General features: G+C 47.1%; 1 protein-coding gene across 1 annotated transcript; it reads right to left on the reverse strand.

Moving 5' to 3' along the window:
• Positions 1-1,489: 1,489 nt before the first annotated feature.
• Positions 1,490-21,415, reverse strand: TSPAN33 (tetraspanin 33). The gene is made up of 8 exons (XM_016213312.2): positions 21,314-21,415; positions 7,783-7,840; positions 7,007-7,134; positions 6,607-6,681; positions 5,517-5,612; positions 3,858-3,986; positions 3,294-3,455; positions 1,490-3,083 (listed from the first exon to the last, which is right to left on the reverse strand). Exons 1-8 carry the CDS (start codon positions 21,413-21,415, stop codon positions 2,982-2,984), a joined length of 852 nt encoding a protein of 283 aa, XP_016068798.2. The 3' UTR covers positions 1,490-2,981.
• Between the last annotated feature and the right edge of the window lie 2,516 nt (positions 21,416-23,931).

The raw sequence follows: 23,931 nt of genomic DNA on the forward strand, positions 1-23,931 counted from the left end.
ATGGGGCCAGGCACCAAAGATTGCAAGTGGCCTCCAGAGTTGAAAAATGGATCTTCTAGAGCCCTCAGAAGGAACTCAGTTCTGACATACCTTGTTTTAGCCCAGGGAAACCCATTTTGAACTTCTGACTTCCAGAACTGTAAGATAACAAATTTGTGGTGTTTGAAGCCACTAAATTTGTGGTAATTTGCTACAGCAGCAACGGAAAATGAATACAGAGGGGATCAGAATTTCATTGAACATTTTGCAGAACTGGCACTCCTGGACTCCAGTCCTTGTTTAAATTGTAGGGTTTGAGGCCCTACTACAGAACCTAGTGGTACCTTTCTTGCCATGTCACCCCAACCAGATTTTCACCATCCTTCAAGCCTTTTCATTTCTATCCATCCAGCCTGATTTCCACTGCCCCACCAATCTTCTTCCATTTACCTACCTCTGAACCTAGAGTTAATAGCTGTTCTAAGATACTGGTGTTAACCCCACATGCTTGAAACTAGGGTTATTAAAAACATGGAAATCCAGGGAGCAAATTAAATTGAAACATGACATAACAATGAAAAAAGTCCTTTAAAAATTGGGGCTTTTTTTCCTCCCAGCATCAGGCCAAAGAGAAAGCAAGCTAGAGAGATACTGAGAACCAGAGACACTGTGAAACAATCTAGCTAGAAACACTGAACCACAATACAAGCTTCTGAACATTTATTTGCTCAGGGTGTTTTAAGACCTAGGGCTTGGGCAGAAATTCCTGATGCTTTGTCCAAGCCCAGGGGCCTAGATACTGAGAGATAGTAGGGACTTAAGTAAAAATGTGGCTTGGAGTTTAAAAAATCTGGATTTGAATCCTGGTTCTGTGGACCACCATTTTTGGTTTCTTTCTCCAAGAGGCCCTAAAAGAGCCCCGTGTCAGGTGTGCTCCTCAAAGGCCATTGAACTGAGAGGACGCATCGCCCCAATTCGTACCCCAAAACACGGCCTCTGGGTCTGCGTCACCAAAACAAGAAAAAGCATAAAACGCAGGTCTTTAGCACTAAGAAAGCGTGCTTTTTTTACTCTCCTGCCCCAGAATAAAAGGCCCTTACTTTTCATTTTTTATTTGTGATGATTTTGTTTTTTCTTTCCGTTCTGTTACTAGCTGGAACTAAATGTTGGCCGCGGCCCCAGGCGGCTGCTGGAAAGGCGCCCTCCCAGGAGCAGAAGGCTCGCCTCGGAGAAACCGGGGGCGGGGGGAGAGCTCCGCCTCTGCCTCCCCAGCGCGGGAGGGAGCCTGAGTCTTTCCTGGGCCCCCTAGTCGGAGCCCCCGGACAGCAGGGGGGGCGAGAACACTTCGGGGGACACTCACGGCGCAGTGTGGCCGCGCAGCCCAGCCCCCAGCTCCTCAGGGCTGCGGGCGGAGGAGCGGGTTCTGGCCGCGCGAGGACCACCCACGGCGGCCCCGCCCCCGGGCCCCGCCCCCGCCGGCCTCCCGGCTCGCCGCCCGCGCAGGCTCCTCTGGGCTGGAAGAAGACCCACTCCCAGCTCAGGTTTTCTAAGTCTTCCCCTAAGATGGGCTGTGGCAACCAGCGCTTTCAGATAAAGATGAAAGAGGAGGCTAGAGGGCCAAGGCTGGCAGTCTTTCCTCCTCGCCCGTCTCCCCCAGGGAGAGTGCTAAGACCGTGATTTCCAGACGCATCTTTACCTACCCCTCTCCTAAAAATTTTGGGTGGCAAATTAATTTTAGTGCACTTTGGTTTGGAAAAAAATTAACATCAGATTTAGGGATAAAATTAATGCGATTTCCAGATCAGAATTGGGATCTTTCAGCCTAATCCAGGCAGAGAGCAGGTTGTGGAAGGTGGGTAGTGCATCTGATTGAGGGAGATGGAGGTACTATGACATTTAGAGGAGTTTCTAGTCCCCTCCTGGAGGGAGGGGCCCACCGGCTGGGTCCTCTACCCTTCCTCTTCTAGTTGCCAGAATGGAAAATTCATGGAGTCCAGCTTAGCCCAGGTCAACAAACTTTTATTGCCATTTCTGGCTCCCCCTGCCCCAGCAAGGTCCCTGCTTCTTACACTGTAGAAATACTGAGCTCTGGTGCAGGGGAACTGGGGCGAGGGTGGGGGTGGGGGTGTTACCTCACCTCCTCTGCACACTGCCAAGGTTAAAGAAACCCCACTTGCTAGAGAGGGAGGGCCAGACCGAAGGAATTCAAAAGCATGTATGGCTCAGTTCCACCTCTTCTGGCTGCAGAATATAGAGACCATGGTCCCGAAGAACATTTTTCAAAGGGGGTCGGGGAGAGAGGGATGAATTTGGCTGCTGTTGTCCCCCTTGCCCTTGCTGCCATGTTTCCATGGAAATGAGGGAGGAACAGGATGTACCTCACTCTGACTACCTGGAGGATGGCAGGGCAGGCATTTAGTAAACACACTGCCTTCCATTGCTACCCAACACATACAACTGTCCCCAGCTGACCCCCAAGCTCACTGCCTGCTCCACTCCCTTCCCTCTGGAGCTGGTATCATGGCAATTGGACTCCAGGCAGGGCTGCTGGGTCCACTCTCCAGCCAGGTCTTGCAGGAAACAGCTGGAATCTGAGTGTGTCCATCAACTTCAGTAGCAGCCTTAGTAGAGCAGTCAGTTACAGTGCCTCTGTGACAGGCAGCAGCTGTACCCCCACGACTCTGTGCAACTGTTGTCTCCAAACATCTTTGCCCAGATAAAACTTAAAAAAACATAAACCCAAAGGGGGAAGGTTAGAAACAATACAAAATAACTCTCTAGCAATGCTGAGGGCTAGAAAGGGGAGAGGAGGTGCATCCTCCGAGTCTTGAGCCACCTGTGCACCTGCCTGTTGCCTATCTGGAGTTTGCTTCTTCCCACTGCGCTGCTGGGGGGTGGGGGTGGGGCTGGAATACAAATCTCCATTGGATGTTGAGAGCTGTACCCACTGCTGTCAGTGACGAGGCTCCCTGTTGCTATGGTGAGGAGGTGCAGATGGATTCTCAGTACCATGGGTCAGCCCGGTGCTGCTGGTTGTAGAGCTGTAGCTTGATCTGATCTTTGATCTGATTCACGAGGATCTGGGACAGCAGGATTCCCACCAACTGGCAGAGGCAAGAAGGATTGGGCCCTCAGCAACGAGCAATGCCCCTGTTTCCCCTGACTCAATCTTCCCAGTTTGGTCAGCACCATCTCATCCCCTGCTCCTCAGCAATGTCAGTGCCCTACATCCTAGCTGATCCCCAGGTGCCCTCCCCAAAACAAAGGAGCCTTTGCAGAATTGTGGGACCCACAAGTCTTGCAGGGTAAGTTACCTGGGGGATGGCTAGGCCCAGTGCCACACCGCCAAGTAAGAAGAGGTTGCTATGTATCCAGTTGACAAATTTGTCAATACAGCCATTGGTGTAGATGAATTTACTAGCTTCCAAGTAGTCAAAGGCCTGCATACCTTGGCCACACATGGTGTTGATCACTGCCTGAGGAGAGAGTTAAAAAGCCAAATGGGACTCTCATTCCAATAACTTTTTTTTTCAGGCCCTACCTGATGGGCTTCCTACCCTTCTTAAACTTCTAAATTGTTAGAGAATATATGTGGAGGATGCTAGGTTGTAAGTTGCTAAATTCAGGTTTCCCTTCCTCCAAGAGATTCGAGTCCAGTCTTCCTTGCTTTAGAGACTTGCCCCTTCTGAGCCCCCATGTGGGCTACAGGAGTGAAAGGTTAACAAAGCCATCAGATGGGGGTGAAGAAAAACATCCGACAGCTGTCCCCCAAATTGATTGGTTTAGCTAGGGAACGGGGATTCCCAACTGCTGCTGCCCTAATCAGAAAGTAACTGAGATCGCTGCCCAGGAGTAAATGAGGTGTGAAGTGTGCTCACCTGGTTGGGGGTAGGCAGGCAACAGGAGTAAGGCACAGAGCATCGCTCACGGCTGGGGTTATCTTCTGAACAGTTGAAGTACATGTTCAGGGACCAGTTCTTGTAGGAAATCCCCCCACAGCAGCTGAACTGCAACAAAGCCCACCACAGAGGTTAAGAATCACCCACCCTCACAATGAGGTGACCAGGAGAATTCTCTGAGCAGCCAAAAAGTCTATGGCATGTTTCCACTTGTAAGTTCAGGTTGTGTTTAAACACAACCTTGAAACATGAGCTCAAGTTTCTCAGTGGTGACAAAGTTCTACAGATTAAACTATGAGCTCCTTGAGGGCAGTTTCTGGTTTTGCAGTCCTGCATAGCCTGGCAAAAGGAGGCGTTCAAAAATACTGACTGAAATAAAAGGCTCAGTGTTGCAAGCATTTGTGTTATTGTACAGAAAACACAGGAGGAGAACTTTCAATATCATGGGCCCATAATTATTCCATGAAAGTAACTAGTGAGTTTGTTGTGCCAAGGAAGGGGAACTCAGCACTGATCTCAAAAGCATTTTTATTTAAAATTTAGCTTTTGATTCATAGCAGTACTATTCACAATAGCCAAAAGTTGGAAGTGACTCGTGTGCATCAAAAGATGAATGGATTGCCCGGCCGGGTGTGGCTCAGTGGTTGAGCATCGACCTAGGATCCAGGAGATCAAGGTTTGACTCCTGGTCAGGCACATACCCAGATTGGGGGCACAATCCCCAGTAGGGGTCGTGCAGGCTGCAGCAGATCAATGACTCTCATCATTGATGTTTCTCTCTCTTTCTCTCCCTCTCCCTTCCTCTCCCTGAAATCAATAAAGATATATTTTTTTGGGGGGGGGGGAAGATGAATGGATTAACAAAATGTGGTATATACATACAATGGAATATTATTCAGCCTTAAAAAGGGAGGGAATTTTGACACATCCTACAATATGGGTGAATCTTGAAGACATTATGCTAAGTGAAATTGGCCAGTCACAAAAGAACAAATACTGTGTGATTCCACTTATAAGAGGTACTAGTATTGTCAGATTCATAGAGACAGAAAGTAGAATGGTGATTGCCGGGAGATGGGGGAGAGGGAAATGGGGAGCTATTGCTTAATGGGTACAGAGTTTCGGTTGGGGAAGATGAAAAAGTTCTGGAGATGGATGGCGATGAGGGCTGTGCAATAATGTGAGTGTACTTAGAGCCACAGACCTGTACACTTAAAAATGGTCAAAATGGTAAATTTTATGTTATGTATATTTTATCACAATTTTAAAAAAATTAATTTCTGAATGGAAGTTAACATTAAAAAATCTTCCCAGTTCCTCGTCCCCCTAAAAGCAACCACTTATAATGGTTTCTTACATATACTTTCACATTCCTTTTGCAAATATGAATACACGTTCTTTCCTCCCTCTTATTTTACACAAGTGGTAGATTACTATATATACTGTTCTGTGCCCTTAAAGTACTTTTAAAGCACCCTGCATATGTATTTTTTTCCAACCCCCTTCCTAGATTACATTACCCTGGCAGGTAATGAAAAAGCCCACAGGCCTAGAGGGTGAGGCCTCTCGGGAAGGCACTGACTTTTGCTCACAGCCCCCCGGACCACTAGCTGCTCATGCCCACCTCTTAGCCCATACCTCCTTCTGGCCAAAATCAATGAGGTTCTGCAGGTCCAAGTCATCTCGGTAGTGTACAATGGCATTATTGATGATCTCACTCACTTTCCCTCGTGCCTGCCAGAGACATAGTAGGGAATCAGAACACAGAACTAAACCCTAACCTGCCCCTCCCAGCAGAAATAACAGTAGGCATTGGTCATCCTTGTTTATTTATGTGAGCCTTGAGACCAGAACCAAGCCCTAGTGACAGAAGATGGCTAGTTCTGAAGTCCATCCATCCCTGGGTCCTCAGGTACCAGTGGACCTTCACAGAGCCACACTTCATGATAATCAAATATTTATCTACTTCTGAATACTATTACCACAAAATACTTGCTGATTGATGCCAAGCAGAGAAATATTTTTTTCAGTAGAAAAAGGCTTACTGAGCTGAGGCACTGACCTCTAGTGGACACAAGAGAATTACATCCCTTTAGACTCAAAACATCTACGCTTATCATTTTAGGATTTTACTAAGCCAGAAGGTCTAGGACATTCTGAATGAATACAGGGGCTCTCAACTTCATAGTTTCTACCATGCTTGCTTCCTTCTTGCTCCACTAGTTTTCCCAAAGTGTCCTATCCATAGTCCTATACTCTGTCCCCTACAATCATTTGCCCTTTGAGAAAGGAATTCTGATTCTTAATGAAAGGAACTATCACTGAATGGCAGATCACGTCCAGATATGGTAAACACCATTCAAAATCCTGTTTGCTTTCCTCCTTCCTTCTGTTTATTCCAATAAACAATCTTTCCAAAAGACGTAAAGGGCTCTTCATGTTGTCTGTGGTCCAATCATTTGCCATTAAAGTTTGCAGATTATTTTGACTTTCGTGTTCATAGAATTTACTTCCTTATTGGCCTCTCTGTCAGAGGGGAATACCTTACACTCCTGAAATCCTCTTTAAATACAGTGACTTTAAAAGCCATTCATCCATTCCTAAGGAGAACCTTTCAAAGGCTGATGCTTCTCAGTGCTGTGGTTAATTAAACAGGCTAAGCACAGGCAGAAACTTTCCCTTCCTCCTCTGGTTCACACCTGAGAAGGCCCTTGGCTCCCAACACTACCTTGTCTGAGAAGGTGAAGCCCAGGACCCCAGCAGCCAGCTGTAGCAGGAACACGATGGTGAGGCAGAGTGAGAACTGTGGGGAGTGGGCAGGAAAAGGGAAGTCTGTTAGCACATTGGACAGTAGCCCCTCCCAGGGCCATGGGAAGTACTGAGGGGCCATGAGGTACTTCTCCCAGATGACCCCCCACATGGTAAAGGCTGATGCCTCTGGGATGCTGTCTTGCAGGTGGTAACCCTGTGCTGGGTCACCTGGACTGAACTCTGCAGTGAGGAGTGGACAGCACCGACCCTGGGGGTAGGGTGGAACAGAGGAAACCGAAAGGTTGTAGAAATGGCATGGGGAAGCTGAGAAGCACAGGGGGGGCAGGGTCTTTTTAGTGGGGCCCCTGAGCACTCACCGTCTGCAAGAGGCAGATGTTCTCACGGAGGGATCCAATGCAGCCACAGAAAGTGAGCAGAAACATGAGAATGCCCACCACGATCAGCAGGCTGGCTGGGTCCACTGCCAGGTAGGCCAAGACTGCTTCTGAGGGAAGGGGCTGTCTCTCAGTCTGAGCCTGCTGCCGATTCAGGGTGGCACCCAGGAATACGTGGGGGTACTCCCCCAAATATTCTCCTCTCCTGGGGGGGGTGTCCAGTGTGGCTGGGTGAAGGTTATGGGGATGCAGTACCCCCCTCCCAGGGGAGAACGAAAAGGGCCCAGCAGGGTTTGTAGCATTTACTTTGAGGAATTAACAAAGTAAGAGGCTTTATTCCTTGGCTCAGGAGAGGAGGGACCACTTTCGCTCCAGAAAATAATTAGAATGGCATTAGGCTCGCCAGCTTTACCGATTGTTTCCTGGAGACTTTGTGCACTAGAATAGGAAAGGAGGTTGAGTTACTCCAGGACAGAGTGAGGGAGGGGCTCAAGCCTTTGATTACTTTGCTCCCAGAGGCCTACCTTCTTTCCTGAAACTCCCTAAGCCTAAAAGGCACGCATATTTGAAGATTCATGGTAGCTCTGGGAACCCCAGGTGAACTCCTGTGAGAACAAGCTGCCGAGATTTGGCTAGAGGGCAGCTGCCACCTTTAGCCTCATAGTTTATGTGGAAAGGAGCTGTACAGGGCTGAAGGAGACAGAGGAGGGAGAGGCCTGGCAAGAGTTGTGGGGAGGCAGAGGGGGCCTATAGCTCACCTGCGTGCTTCATCAGCCGAGCATAGACTCCTACGGACACCATGACCATGGAAATCACCTATGGAGACAGGGAACCAGCCAGACCCTGAGATTTTGGAAACCAGAGGCCTGATTGCCATTTTGAACCTTACAGGAGAGTGGGAAGACTTTCCCAGGACCCAGAGATAAGCATCTTTCTCTTCCCCAGTGATACAGTTGATAGTGTCCATCTGTGCTTTACCTCCAGGAAAAGCTTTTACCAAGATTATCTCATTCAATCCTCACAACACAGTTATCTTGTGAGGCACCTATTATCCCCACTTTACAGATGAGGAAATTATAGGTTACAAGGTTAAGAACAATGGCTAAGAACATGGGCTTCAGAGTGACTCAGATCTGGGCGCACGCTGGACAAATCTCGAGACTCAGTTTCTGTATCTGAAGATGACAATTAAAAACAACTACATTAAAAGAAATTAGATGGCCCGGCCGGGCATGGCTCAGCGGTTGAGCGTTGACCTGAGATCCAGGCGATTGGGGTTCGATTCCCCGTCAGGGCACATGCCCAGGTTGCGGGCTTGATCAATGACTCTCTCATCATTGATGCTTCTCTCTCTCCCTCTCCTATCCTCTCTCTGAAATCAATAAAGATATATTTTAAAAAAAACAACAAAGAAATTAGATGAAAATAAAATAATGTATGGAAAGTATGCACCACAGTGCCTGACCTATCATTACTAAGTTAACTAACTTGCCTTGAGTCACATAGTAACCCCATGAAGTTCTGAATTCTACCCCAGCTACATCAACGGGCAGGTATTCAAGTCAAAGCAGGCTCGAGTAGATGCTCACTCCCAGGTCTCTAACTCTCTTGAAGGTCAACATGGTGTCAAATGCAAGAATGAAAGTGCATACCAAAGTGAAAGAATGCATGCATGAATTTGTGTGTGTAAAAACAGCAGAACTCCCTGGCAAAGGAACCTTTATCTTTATAAACCCTGATTACAGTGTGGAGGAAGGGAGGAGTGTAGGCCTTTCAAACTTCCTGACTGCCCCAAGAGAACAAACCCATCAGAGACTACCAGGGTCCCCAAAGGGACCTTTCTGCCACCTCCCAAGGCCTCTAGGAATGCAGGGCTGCCCAGTTTGCACATCCCTAGGCCACCCTTTCTTTGTGCCCAGTCCCCAGGCTGGTGCTAAGCAGCAGCTGGCTGTCACCACGGCAATAGTGGGGCCAAGCTCTGGCTGGAGTGAGTTCTCAGCAGCAGGGACTTGACCAATTCAGTGGGGGGAGATGGCTGGCTAGACTCCACTATCCCGCAAGACAGACACCAGCTTAAAAGAGCCATCTTGGGTTTTTTTCTGGGAGAAGGTAATTGGTTCCCTATAGCATGTAATAGGGTCAGGCTAAGCCCTTAGTAGGAAGACATTTTTTCCTCAGGGGCTTCTGCCATCTGGAGTATTGGGCAGTAAATGGGAAACCCTTACCTAAAACCATGTCTTCCAGGACCCATCTCTGCATATATACAGGGTCCCCCTCCTTATCCCTCAGTCCTTTGACACTGTCTCTGATTCTGGGCCAGATGTGTTATCTTTGTTCAGGGAGCTGCTTGTAGAGCTGAGGGTGGGGCTGGAGGTGTTAATTGGCTTTTTGTCCCAAGCACAACCATGCCCAGGGATCAATGGGGTAGGTGGGAGGCAAGGAAACCACATGACAGAAATCCAGTCATCCCCAGGCCCAGAAGCATAGCTCTTTGCCAGAGTGACTGAGCATCTCTGCCTGCTCTTTAAAACACCACAGGCAATTACAGTTCTGAATATCACTTTACTGACTCATTTAAAAATATGTATCTGCTCTTTATTTTTGTTGCTTTCAGGTGCCTCACTGTTTTTTCACATGTTAAAATTTCACGAGAGTGTATAACTTTCCACAAAGATGGTCTCTGATAAAATCCTAACACAGCTAAAACAAGACAGGGAAAGTAAAGAGCTACCATGTATCACAGGGTAACTTAATTTCAGGTGTGGTCCTGTAGCTATAGCAGTCGTTCTGTCTCTATTTGTGGTAGATAGACTAGGGTCCCCCCAAAGATGTTCTGTACTAATTCCCAGAACCTGTGAATATGTTACCTTATGTGACAAGAGGGGATTTGCAAATGTAATGCAGTTAAGGATCTTGAGATGGGAAGAGTATCCAGTTGGGCCCAATATTATCACAAGAGACCTTAAAGGGGGAGGCAAAAGGGTCAGGGTCAGAGGAGATACATACGATAAATAGAAACAGAGGTGGAAGTGATGTGGTGGCATGAGCCAAGGAATGCAAGCAGCCTCTAAAAGCTGGAAAAGCAAGGAAATGGATTCTCTCCTAGAGCGTCCAGAAAAAACCATCCCTGCTGACACTTTGATTTTAGGCCAGTGGAGCTTTTATGGACTTCTGAGCTCCAGAACTGTAAGAAAATTAACTTGTGTTGTATTAAACCATTAAGTTTGTAGTAATTTTTTACAGCAGCAATAGGAAACTAATACACTATCCAAGCGAATTAATCAGCTGCTATGTACAAGGTACTCTGAGGACTGCAAAGATGAGTAAGATGTGGCCCCTGCCCTTAAGGACACCCATGTGTTATGTGGGAGATGGGCAAGAGCATCTGTAGCCTAAAGCAGTGCTTTTCAACCTTGGTTGCCATTAGAATGGGGTGGAGAAGGAGAACTTAAAAACCCCTGATGCCTAGGCTGTACCCCAAAATAAGTATATCTGAATCTCTGGCATTGGAACTTAGGCAACAGTAGTTCTGTGTTCCAGGTGATTCCAATGTGCAGCCAAGTTTGAGAACCACAGCCTAAAGCATACTCAGCCAAGGACCTAGAGCAGCAGCTGCAGGCTATATTATAATCAAGATTAAGACTTTAATATTATCATTAATATTTAATACAATCATTAATGAGACCACTTACCCTGGTGTTCACTAGCTAACTCTAAAATTTTGCATTTTAGTCACTGATCTGCCTCTTTCTCCTGGAGTCACAAGTTGCCCTTTCACACTTCTTTTCCTGCCCAGATCTCCCACCCTGAAGTCCTCAAAGCTCCTGCCATTCCAAAGTAGTGCTGCTGTCATTAATAGCAGAGCATTTTGAAACTGAATAGAATCTTTTTTTTTTAAATATATCTTCATTGATTTCAGAGAGAGGAAGGGAGAGGGAACAGGGAGGGATAGAAACATCAATGATAAGAGAATCATCATTGATCGGTTGCCTCCTGCATGCCCTGGACTGGGGATGGAGCCCACAACCAGGGCATGTGCCCTGACCAGGAATTGAACCCAGATCTCCTGGATCCTAGGTCAATGCTCAACCGCTGAGCCACACCCAGCGGGGCCTGAATAGAATTTTAGAAATGAGTCGGCCACTCACCTCTTTTTATAGATGAGGCACAAAGAGCAAAGTGATACCTGACCAAGTGCACATAGGTGGCAATATCTGGACTAAATCCAATTTCTGATCTCAGTCTGGTTCTCTTTCCACTATATCAGTCTTTGCCACAAAACCTTTATAATACCCCACAGTATCACCAATGACCTCCCTCATGATAAGGATGGAGATAAAGATACTTCTCACTTACAATGACTTTTCATATTCTGGTTAGAATAAAGTCTTGCTGAAAACTTTAAAAAACTAGACACAGTTTTTAAAATAGCTGAGTCCAGCAAAAGGCATGTTCTTGAAGAGTTACCGATCAAATTATATAAAATAATTCGCACATACCAGTACCTTTATCCATAAGTGAGGTAAGTAATCACCTAAAAATGAAAATGGCCATTCCCTGGGCTCCTTGGAAAGTGGCTGATTCTAGAACTAGGGCAGGAAATATACAAGATAAGCCTGGAGCATCTTGTAGTACCAGAAAGTAAGGAAATAATCAAAAACAATTAAAAAACCCCAAAAACAAAACCTCACATTGATATGAGTATGCCAAAGAGACATCAAAATAAAGAAGTAGAGAATTATTATCCCAAATATAAAATAATGTCCATGAGTCCATACTGATATAAATGACTTAATAAATGGGGGAGAAAAGACAAATCTCCTATGTAGGAGAACTCCAAATAATTTATGTAGATACTGCTCTCTCGAGGAGGTAGAGCATAACTTCCCACTCCTAAGTGTGTGCTGCACATAGTAACTTCCTTCCAAAGAGTGCAGTATGGAAAAGAGGGAAAAGATTAACTTTACAGTGGAGAAACCTGACAAACACTACTTCCTTCAGCCAGGTGATCAAGGCCAACATCAACAGAGCGAAATCACTGGTGTATGACATGATGTGATGGAAATGGCACTTCACCCCTGTGGTCTTCCTCCCCAAACCCCATAACCCCAATATAACCAGGAGAAAAGCATCAAGCAAGTCCCAATAGAGGGATATTCTACAAAATATCTAACCAGTATTCCTCAAAATTGTCAACGTAATCAAAACCAAGGAAAATCTGAGAAATTGTCACAGCCAAGAAAAACCTAAGGAGATATGACAACTAAGTGAAATTGGTTTTATCCTAGATGGCATTAAGTAAAAACTAAGGAAATCTGAATAGAGTATAGAATACTCTAATAGAATTAATGGATAACAATAATGCCATTAATTCTAACAAATATATCATACTTGTGTAAGATGTTAACAGTAAGAGAAACTGGACATGAGGTATATGAGAACTCTCTGTACTACCTTCTCAATTTTCCTCTAAAACTGAAACTGTTCTAAAAAGTGAAATACAGCCCGGCCAGGTGTGGCTCAGCAGTTGAGTGTCGACCTAGGATCCAGGCGATCGGGGTTCGATTCCCGGTCAGCGCACATGCCCGGGTTGTGGGCTCGATCCCCAGTCAGGGGTGTGCAGGAAGCAGCTGATTAATGACTCTCTCATCACTGATGTTTCTATCTCTCTCTCTCCCTCCCCTTCCCTTTCTCTGAAATCAATAAAGACATATTAAATAAAAATAAAAATAATAAAAATAATGAAAATAAAAAGTGAAATACATACTTTTAAAATAGCCACCCCGAAATTATTAGTTTTGTAAATCCTCATTTTTTTATATCAGATTTTCTTAAACTGGGATTCTCTTGCATGCAATCACCAAAGTGTAAGGCACGGGATCTTAAAATCATTCAGCCCCGCTGGTGTGGCTCAGTTGGCTGAGCATTCTCCCATGCACCAGAAGGTCGCAGGTTCCATTCCTGGTCAGGGCACATGTCTGGGTTGCAGGCTCGATCCCTGGTGGGGGGTGTTCAAGAGGTACTTGATCAATATCTCTCTCTCCCTTCTTCTCTATCTAAAATCAATAAAAACATATTTTTTTTAAAAAATTGTTCAGGTGGCAGAGCACTGAGAAGCTATAGTGCTCTGTTGGTATACTCTATACAATTTTGATATGTTAAATTTTTTTTCTTAAACTCTAATATGCTACTGTTGCTATATAATTTATAGTCCATATTTAACTTCCCCTAATTATTCTGATAATGTCCTTTATAACTGTTTTCTTCTTTTTCGGATCTAGGAACCAATCAAGAATTGTGCACTTAATGATCAAGTCTCCTTTAGCCTGGAACAGTTTTGCAGCTTTTTTTCCTTTACTTTGTTTTTGGTCTTTCAAGACACTGACTTTTAAAAAATTGTGGTAAAATACATATACCACAAAAATTAACCATTTTAAAGTGTACAGTTCAGTGGCCCTAAGTACATTCACATTTCTGTGCAACCATCACCACTATCAGGTTCCAGGATTTTTTCATCACCCCAGATAGAAACCCTGTACCCATTAAGCAGTCATTCACCATTCCCTCCACTCTTCCAACCCCGGGCAACCGCAACTGGCTTTCTGTCTATGGTTTTGCCTATTCTGCACATTTCCTATAAATGGAATAATACAATATGTGGCTTTTTGTGTCTGGTTTCTTTCACTTAGCATGTTTTCAAGGTCCATCCATGTTGCAGCACGTATCAGTACTTGATTACTTTTTATGTCCTAATAATATGGATATAACACAACGTGTTTATCATTCATCCAGTGATGGATTTTGGATTGTTTCCACCTTTTGGCTATTGTGAACAGTGTTGCTATAGATATCTGTGTACAAGTTTTTGTTTGAATACCTGTTTTCAGTTCTTTTGGGTACACACCAAGGAGCGAAACTGCCAAATCATATGGTAATTCTACATTTAATTTTTTTGAGGAACTGCCAAACTCTTTTTCCACAGTGGCTGCACCATTTCACAGTCCCACCAGTAATGTATGAAGGTTCCAGTTTCTCCACATCCTTGCCAACACCTGTTCTGACTTTTTTTTTTTGATACCTTTTTTTAAAAATATACCTTTATTGATTTCAGAGAGAGGAAGGGAGAGGGGGAGAGATAGAAACATCAATGATGAGAGAGAGGCATTGATCGGCTGCCTCCTGCACGCCCCCGACTGGGGATTGAGCCCGCAACCCTGGTATGTGCCCTGCCCGGGAATCGAACCCTGATCGCCTGGATCCTAGGCCGATGCTCAACCGCTGAGCCACGCCCGGCTGGGCAAACACTGACATTTTTGATAAGCATGGTCCAGTTGTTTGGCAGAATGTCCCTCAATTTGGATTTATCTGATTGTTTCCTCACAATTCAAAGCAGATGGCACATTTTTGACAAGAATATGACAGGAATAATGTGTCCTTCTCAGTGTGTCACGTGAGGAAGCACATAATTTCTATCACAGAAATAAGGAATGATTTACCAAGAGATGATGTGGCTGTTAGACATATGTCTCTGCATCTCATAAAGTAATAATATAGGCGCTACTCTAAACAGTTTCCTAGTTTTCCATGATATTTGGTTGCTACTAGTCCTATTTCCTTTGCCTTCGGCTAGTACTTGCTGTCAGATAAGCAGCCACAGGTACTAATGTTCACGGTAGAAAAAAGAAAATTCTCTCCATTATCTTGATTTTTGCCCCCCCTGCAAATTGGGAAAAGAGAGCCACAATTTGGTGAGAAACAACCTTTTTCCAGCCGCCAGGACATTACTTCAGGGCCATCCGTGCAGGGAGAGGAAGGGTTATAGGGCCCCAAGTTGAGGCCCTGAACAAGAGTTCTTCTGGCTCTAGTGCTCAAGTGACAATAATCACAGGCAAATTAGCTCTTGGAATCCATTTCCACCCTAAAACCAAGTTATTGTGTCAAGCCCTGAAGCATGGACCTAGGGAAGGATCTTGGGGATAACAGCGGTGTCTCTGATCATATATATATATATGTATATGTATATAGTCATATATACATTCATATATACATATATGTATATATGCATATACATATATATAACTTCTCTGTAAGCTGTAAACTATGAAGACATCATTAGTAATCATCTCCCTCTGACTAACTGTAGGAATGTGAGCAAAGGGGGTTTAGGGCTGGAGGAAGTCAGGCTCAACCCCCATCTACTTGCCACTTGTCAGGAGGAGCACTCATCCTCGCTCTTCAAGTTAATCCCCAACAGGTGACCTCTAGGGGCTATTTCTAACAACAATAGTAATGGCTATATTTTGTTGAGTACTAAGGGCCAGGCATTGGTCTAAACACTTTATACATACTATTTCACTGAATTCTGACCACAACCCCAAGAGGGTGTTACTATCTCAATTTTATAGAACTGATGCTGGGAGAATTCAAGTAACTTTCCCTGGCTCACTCAGTGAGTGAGTGGCTGAAGTGGACCTGGAAGCTAGGTCCATATGTCTCCAGAGCCTTATGGCCTCAGCCACATGGCTGCCTTCCTCTCTCTGCCTCACAGCAACCTTAGGATGAGCTGCCTACAGTTCTTTTTGGGGAGCAGCTGGTAGTCTCCAAACTGGATAGGGCTCAGGCAGGGGAAAGGAAGATAGCACCAGGAGGTGATGGTGCCAGCAGGGATGTTTCTGGAACAGTGCCCCAAAAGGGGAAGACACAGCATCACCACAGAGGGCCCCCCATCCCCCTGGGGAGAAAGTCCTGGCCTTATCTGTCTTCCACATTCTAAAGTCTGGTCTGCTTGAAGTGCGTGGATCTGTCTCAGGGACCTCTCCTCTTCTTTGAAATATCCTTCCCTTTTCTTTTGAAGGTGATGCGGAGGACAGCTGAGATTAGAATGATTCCCTTTGTAGGAATCAAAATCCTGACCCTGCCCACAGGGACGTTGGGAGGGAGGGGTCTGCAACTCCTGTTTCTTAGTTCTTTCTGCTCTTATTTCTGGATGACGTCAAGGAAGTCACAGCCTGCTAGACCTAAAACTGGGCCCTCTCTCTCGTTGCTCAGGATCTGCACACACTGGCCCTTCTGTGGCCATCCCAGCACTGTTGTCCCTGGGTTTCTGAGGAGACAACTCTCCGTGTGAAACTGGCTCTTGGCTTTCTCCCTCTGGATTGGGGCTCTTTCCTCTCTAATGTCTGGGGTAAACCCTTTAGCTTCTGACAGGCCATGGCTGGTTTTGGTTTTCCAAGTTTACAAGGGCTAGCAGTGGCCTAAACACCCAAATTCATGGCCCTGGAGTGACCAGCCTGAGGCGTAACCTGGTATCAAGGTCCTGAGAGGCGCTACATGTTTCCTTTAATCCTTTTCAAAGACTGCTCGAAGTTTGTGATTTTCTACTTGGTACAAGGAAAGAGAGCTGTTAGGAGAGTTAAGAAGGCATGCATGGCCTGGCCTGTGTGGCTCAGTGGTTGAACATCAACCTATGAACCAGGAAGTCATTGTTTGATTCCCGGTCAGGGCACATGCCCGGTCTGAGGGCTCGATCTCCAGTTGGAGGCCTGCAGGAGGCAGCCGATCAATGGCTCTCTCATCATTGATGTTTCTATCTCTCTCTTCCCCAATCCCTTCCTCTCTCTGAAAAAAATAAAAACATATTTTTAAAAAAAGAAAGAAAGAAGGCATGCATGTGACTTGACAGCAAAGGGTGTGGTTCTGGTCTTCATTTTTGGCATTTAAAAAAAATATATTTATTGGGGTGACATTGGGTAATAAAATTATACAGGTTTCAGGTGTACAATTGTATGATACATCATCTGTACATTGTATTGCATGTTCACCACCCAAAGTCAAGTCTCCTTCCATCACCTTTTATCTCCTTTTTACCCTTTCCTACCTCTCCCCACCCCCTTTCCCTCTGGTAACCACTGTGCTGTTGTCTATGTCTATGAAATTTTATTTTTTGCCTTTTTTTTTAAAAATAAAAAGAATGTGACTACTTCACTTATTGCAGCCTGCTTAGTCTATGGGGGAGGGGAGGTGGGCTCTGCCTCCTAGTGTATTTAGGGGTGTGTGTGTGTGTGTGTGTGTGTGTGTGTGTGTGTGGTGGTGGTGGTGGTGGTGGTGAGTATTGGGTAGCAGGAAGGGACTCTTGCCATTCAGGAGGGGTTTTTGCCAGGCTTGAAGTCTGGGTATTTCCTCATGTCTTCTGAGTCAGGTTATAAGAGATGCAGGTGGTCTGGGGCATTCTGAGTGCCCTGGGAACTCCAATACAGTGGTCCTGGACAAGAAAGAAGATACCTCACCAGAGGCCTGGATCAGCCTAGGGAAAACCTGAACGGGGGATCCACATGTGCTGCATTGGAAGTAAAAAAAATCCCGGTGCTGTAGACAGTAATTATACCTGGCCCTGAGGGAGATGCTGGGGGGGATGGTTTTCATTTTTTTGGACTTGGCTTGAGAGGGCCACAGGACCCACTTCGGAGGAGAGCACAGTTGGATAACCCCCAACAGCAAAGCTCAAGGACTTAAGGTTGTGCTGCATATTGACAGACTAGTGTCCATGAGAGAGGAAGGAAGGGCATGTCCACCCTGTAGAGTCTGCTCTCTCATTTGCCATCCAGTAAACATTCAATAAGTACCCACTCTTTGCCAAACACAGCTGGGCACTGAGAATACAGAAGTAAATAAAACAGTGTCTCCTCTCAGGAGCCTGAAGTCTAGAGAAGGAGGCATAAATAAACACATAATTGCAGCTCAGATAAGGGAGCGACAATCAAAGTATGTATAAGGTGCCGTGGAGCTCTGAGGCATGGACACCAAGGAAGCCTGCGCTGAGACACGGGGGCTGGAGGTCTGGGCTCCTGGACTCTGCCTGACTCAAAAGCCACCCCAACTGTTGCACTGAGGGCGAAAAGGACCAGCCAGTAGGGAAGTGGCTGCTGTGAGCAGTATGATAATGCTCATAACAACATATGCCCAAGGCTGATAAAGCATGTGCCACCCATGTACCATACCACCCCACTGTCTTCCCTCTGCACAGAGCTGTCCAACACCGGGAGGTGAGGAAAGCCAGCTATTCCTTTTTTTCATTTTGTTAATCTTCACCCGACTGGCGCCAGGGATCGAACCTGCAACCCAGGTACATGCCCTTGACTGGGAACCGAATTGGAGACCCTTTGGTATGCAGGCTGACACTGTCTGACACTCTAATCACTGAGCAACACACACCAGCCAGGGCAAATCAGCTATTTCTTGACTGAAAGATTGAAATACAACTTTTGGTATCTTGAGGTAACTACTACAAGCCATGGGACCCCAATGATTCTGGGGATAAAATCAGAACTCCTAGGCAAAGGGAAAGTGAGGTTTAAAACTTGAAAGAGCATTGGTCCTGGTCCCAAAGGAGCTTTCTGAGTCAAGCTCCAAATGCTCCAAGATTCAGGGCTCCTAGAGCAGCAGCAGAAGTAGCCACAGCTACCATTGCTGTCTGAGTATGAACCCAGACAATGCTGGCTACCTTCCCAGTGTGTTCCCGGCATAGACACAAACACCACCCATATGCATGGATGCTCCCAGGCAGAAGAAGGGAATTTGATTAGGATGGTAGAAGTCTGCAACAAAGAAAACCTAGTAACCAGTTCCTGGAGGGCGGATGGGAAGAAAGATAACCCTGATCTGAAGAAGCAGCCCTTCATCACCAGCTTCACTTGTGTGGAATGAAATTCTACAGCTCTGGGCCTGGGGGAGAAGTGATACTTCAGGAACACCCAAAAAATGCTGTCCCTGGGAAGGTCAATGTCCCAGGGATACCAGGGCACAGAGAGATGCATCCTTAGGTCCAGCCCCAAGTGTTGAAGAAAGAAAACAGTCCCCAAAGTGATACATTCATCTTTAAATAGTTCACAGAAGCAGAAAAATGTTCTTTAGAGTACAAAGATTAAGGACAGACAGACAGATATATTGGCTTTGGGTCACACAGTAAGCTGGTGCCAGAAAGAAACTGGGCCTCTTGTCCTTCAGTGTGCTGTTTCTAGAGCCTCTCATTTTTTAGGAGCCTAAAGTAGGACCAAGAAGGGGCTCTTCTCTAATTTGTGGTGATGCCAGCTTGGTTAGCCAGGTCCTCTGTCCTTGAATGAAGCATTTTTACCAAGGTAAATGGGCCTAAGGAGCCTAGCTCTCTTCCTGGCTGCAGTGTCCCAAAGTCATTTGTCTGGTAAAAGGGGGGGGTGGAGTGGAGTGGGGAAGTCCAAGAAAACGACTATGAACACAAGTGCAACAAATGCACCCAGTTGTTGTTATCACTAGGGAGCACAGATAAGGGTGTGGTACCAGAGGCTCCACAGTCTTGGCTGATAAGAGGAAGTCAGCCTGAGGATCTGAGGTCCCTGCAATGCTAGTGCTAGCACTGAGGATAGCATGCTATCCTTTTTTTTTTTTTTTTTTAAATATATCTTTATTGATTTCAGAGAGAGGAAAAGAGAGGGAGAGACAGAGACAGAAACATCAATGATGAGAGAGTCATTGATCGAGCCCACAACCCGGGCATGTGCCCTGACCGGGAATCGAAGCCCGATCGTCTGGATCCCAGGTCGACGCTCAACCGCTGAGCCACGCCCGGCCGGGCATGCTATCCTTGAGGATGGATGTCAATAGCCTGGCACACTCTGTGACAATGTAGGAGGCTTCTTTGGGACTTGCCCTTAGATGGGAAGTTCCCTTTAGGACATCCCCAAGCCCTGGCAGAGTGGTGGTGAGATTTTCTTCTGTTCTTTTTTAATCTGCAGCTGAAGCAGAACCTAGTGGGAACTTAGATTGACTGGTTAACTACCAATACTGCTTACACACCAGTTAACAGTAGCAGCCATCCAGGCCAAGGACTTTTCCTAGAGGCACTGTGATTCAGCAGAAAAATAGCCAGATCAAGCCTGCTAACCAGCCCTTGGGACCCTGGATAAAACAAGGAACATCTCTGTGCTTTAGCTTTCTCATATATAAAGTGTGGGTACTGGACATGCTGCCTTCTAAATTTTTTTTTTTTTCTTTTCAGTTCTAAAGCTGAGAATTTGTTAGAAGCTCAAACTTCATTTTTCCCAGTACAATGGCTGAGAGTGAACTGTCATCACCACTCTCCAGGATTTCTCTCATTTGCCCCAACAGGCTAGCTCTTATGTACTCTGTGTCTATTCTTCAGACCACAGCCCTTGTGGAACCTTTACAACAACTGGCTCAGATGCCTGGTCTGCTCCCTCTCCTCAGAAACATATTTTAGACTCATAATTATTCCCTCCTGCAAGTCTGCACTTTAGGTCTCAGGCAGAGAGGGGCAGGCATAATGGGTACCCGGAGCAGCAGCGCTTGTGTAGTTGGAGCTGGAAGAGAAAAGGGGGATGGGGGTGAAGCTCCCTGCATTGTCAAACTCAGAGGGGCCCGGCGACTCTCTAGACATGAAACAGGATTGAACTAGCATTTCATGATCTGGTCCAGCTGGATTCTCAGTTCCAGCAGAGTATTTCTGCCATCCTTGACCAAACTGGGTTTGATTTTACGGAGGAAGACACTAAGGCCTACAGGTTAGTCAAGTCAACAATCAGTGGCAGAGTGGGGGTGAGAATCCAGGTAACCCCAGTCCAATATTTTTTCCCCTTTTCCACCCCCATGCAGAAGATTCTGAAAAGACCCCTGGCCTTCCAGTCCAACACTGGGTCTTATTTAAAGAAGCTGAAGACTGTCAGACCCCGGGGAATGGAGTCTGGTCCTGAGAAAGGTGGGGCAAAGTTTGGGACGGTGCCGGGAAAGACAGTGGCAGCTGGAGGCCATTCCTGTCCCTTCTCAGCCTTTGAGGACGGGGGCACCAGAGGCCTGCAAAAGGCAGAAATAAAAGCCCCTTAACCCATTTTCTCTGAGGCAAGGGGAAGGAAGGTCTGAATTTCCTCCCTTCCTCTTTTTTCTTTGCCAGCAGGGCCTCTCAGTCCCCAGGCTTGAAAGTCCCCCAATCTATCTTGGTCCAACAGGAAAACCCGCTCCTCCCGCGCAAAGCCACCCCTTTGGCCTGGCACTGACCCTCATCCGATGCCCAGAGAATGCCCATAAGTCTTTACTGAATCCCTTACCTACCCTCCACCCAACGCCCCCTCAGACACAGCGACACTGTGGTGTCCCTCCCCAGGATAGATCACCCCGAAGTGCCATCAGCCTAGGAACCAGGCAGCGCGCGCACCAGGCTCGCCTTGAGCCAGGTGGCCCAGGACGCCCCCTCCTCCGGGGGTGTCCCGCAGCCCCGGTGCCCCCGCGACCCCTAAGACTCACCCAGAAGAGCATGTTGAAGAAGAAGAGCAGGTATTTCACCAGCGGGCTGACGAAGGAGAAGTCCTCCCCGAACGCGGCCGGCGCCCGGGGTCTCCGGGCCATGGTCCCGCCGCCGCCGCCCCCGGGGGCCTATCCGCCCGCGGCCGCCGGCCCACCTGCGCGCGCCCAGCCCCGGGGCATGAGCCGCGCCGCCGCCGGAGCCCGAGCCGCGCGGAGCTGCGCCGCGGCGGGGGGGGGGGGGGGGGGGGCCTGGCGTCTGCGAGAAGCGCGGGGAGGCGAACGGCGCAGCCACCGGAGCCGCCGCCACCCGAGCCGCCGCGAGCAGCCGCGGGCGGCGTGTGCGCGGGGGACTCCGCCGCGGCCCGAGGACCAGTCCCGCCCGCCCGGCTCCCAGGAAACGGGCCCGCCCCCGGTCGCCCATTGGTGCGGCTGCCGAATCCTGACTTCTCATTGGTGGGTCGCCTATGTCACTGAGGGTCCAGCCACCCCTCTCCTCCAAGAGGAGGGGGAGACACCTGTTCTGTGAGGGACAACTTGCTCGAGGGTCAGCGGCCGTGCCTCCTCCCCGGGGAAAGCCGGCACCCAGGCTGCAGCTGCTGGGGGGGGGGGGGGAGGATGCGAGGGGTGCGCCCTGCACCGCGCACCCGCCCCTGCCCAGTTCCCGTGCACACAGGCAACACACGTACATTAAAATCAACAAGTCCGGGCGCTCCGAGCTGAACAATGCACCGCAGGCTGTGGGAATACCAGAGGGTAGAGAGACCGTCCAGGGGGCGTGACAATAAGCAGCGAGACAAAACTAACCTACAAACGGCAATTGGAGACTATTTAAGAGAAGTTGCAATCCTGTGGGGTAACTATACATTTTAAATGCTTATTTCTAAAGCTATATAACCCAACAGTGGACGTTTGGAAACATCACAAACAATTCTGCCTTCCAAATTCATGGCTGTTGCAATCCCCACTCCCCGTTTCCTTGGAGTCTTGGTCTACACACAGACACCATTTTTAACACGTTGATCCCACACACACAGGTTGAGTGCAGTGTAGGAGGTGGACACTGCTGGGTACCATAAGTAATACAAACATGAATGCTGTAGACTGGATGTTTGTATCCTACTCCCCCCCCCCCCCCATTCATATGTTGAAATCCGAACCTCTGCCCTAGCCGGTTTGCTCAGTGGTTAGAGCTGAAAGGCCCCAGGTTCCATTCTGGCCAAGGGCAAGTGGCAGGAACTTCGGTTGCAGGCTTGATCCCCAGCCCCGTCCGGGAGCCTGTGGGAGGCAACCAATCGATGGGCCTCTCTCACATCAATTGTTCCTCCCTTCCTCCCTCGTTTCTACTCTCTCTAAAAAGCAATGGAAAAAATACCCTCTAGTGAGGATTAAAACTTTTTTAAAAACCCTAACCTCAAGGTGATAATACTAGGAGATAAGGACTTTGGGAGGTGCTTAGGTCCTGAGGATGGAGCCCTCATGAATGCGATGAGCCCCTTTATAAAAGACCCCAGAGAGCTCCCTAGCCCCTTCCCCCATGTGAGGGTCCAGAGAAAAGGTAGCTGCCTATGAAGCAGGAAATGGGCTTTCACCAGACACTGAATCCATGGGTGCCTTCATCTTGAACTTAGCCTCTAGAACTGTGAGAAATAAATTTCTGTTGTTTATAAGCCATCCAATTTACGGTATTGTTGTTATAGCAGCCTGAATGGACTAAGACAATGAGTGTGAGGAAGACCCCTGATTCCACCCTCATCAGCTGCATGACCTGGGCAAGCTGCTTAATCTCCCTGAGCCTCAGAGTCCTGGACTAGCTGTTGATGTGAGGATTGAATGAGACAATGCATGCAAATCACTTAGCACAGGTTGACACACAGAGGGGCTAGCTAAATGCAAAATTTTGTTTTAATAGAATTCAGAATCCAGTAGCAAAATATGATAACTGCACAGATAACTCTAACACATTTGGTGGAGGGCTAGTAGAATGAGTTGGGAGGGTAAGATCTAGAATAGCAGAGATGGAGGGGAAAGGTAATCCAGGTGGACAAAAAGGTGAAGCAAAGCCTGGAGGCGCAAAAGCACACTGTGTGTTTAAATAAGCAGACTGGTTTGGCTGGAGCACAGCGGGTGTTTATGTAGCAGTGGAAGGTAATGCCAACTGGTGTCAATGCAAGTTGAGTTGAGTTAAAATAGTGGAAGGACTTGAATATCAGATTGGAGGGTTAGTGCTTAACTGATTGGGAAATAAGAGTTTTGAAGAAGAGAATGATGTAAGACCTGCTTTATTTTTCAGTTAGAGTGGGAAGAGGCTGCAGAGAGAAAGGTTTGTTAGGAGACCACTATTAATAGTCTAGACAACAGCAATTAGGATCTGATTTAGAGATAGTGGACACAATTGATAGGAAATGATAGGAGTATAGTCATTGGGAAGATAGAATATCTAGGGCTAGCCTATGGTGGGGGCGGTGTGACAGGAACACCAGAGGCGGGGGCTAAAGAAGTGAGCCAAGGCCAGGTTGCTAGGAGATTACCCATTAACAGATTAATTGACCACCTAAAGATCAGTTTTAGTATAAAGGGGTGGGGGGGGCAGAAGTCATTTTATGAGAGGTTAAGCGGTG

This window comes from Miniopterus natalensis, chromosome 10, assembly GCF_054644295.1.
Source record: "Miniopterus natalensis isolate mMinNat1 chromosome 10, mMinNat1.hap1, whole genome shotgun sequence".
Lineage (NCBI taxonomy): Eukaryota > Metazoa > Chordata > Mammalia > Chiroptera > Miniopteridae > Miniopterus > Miniopterus natalensis.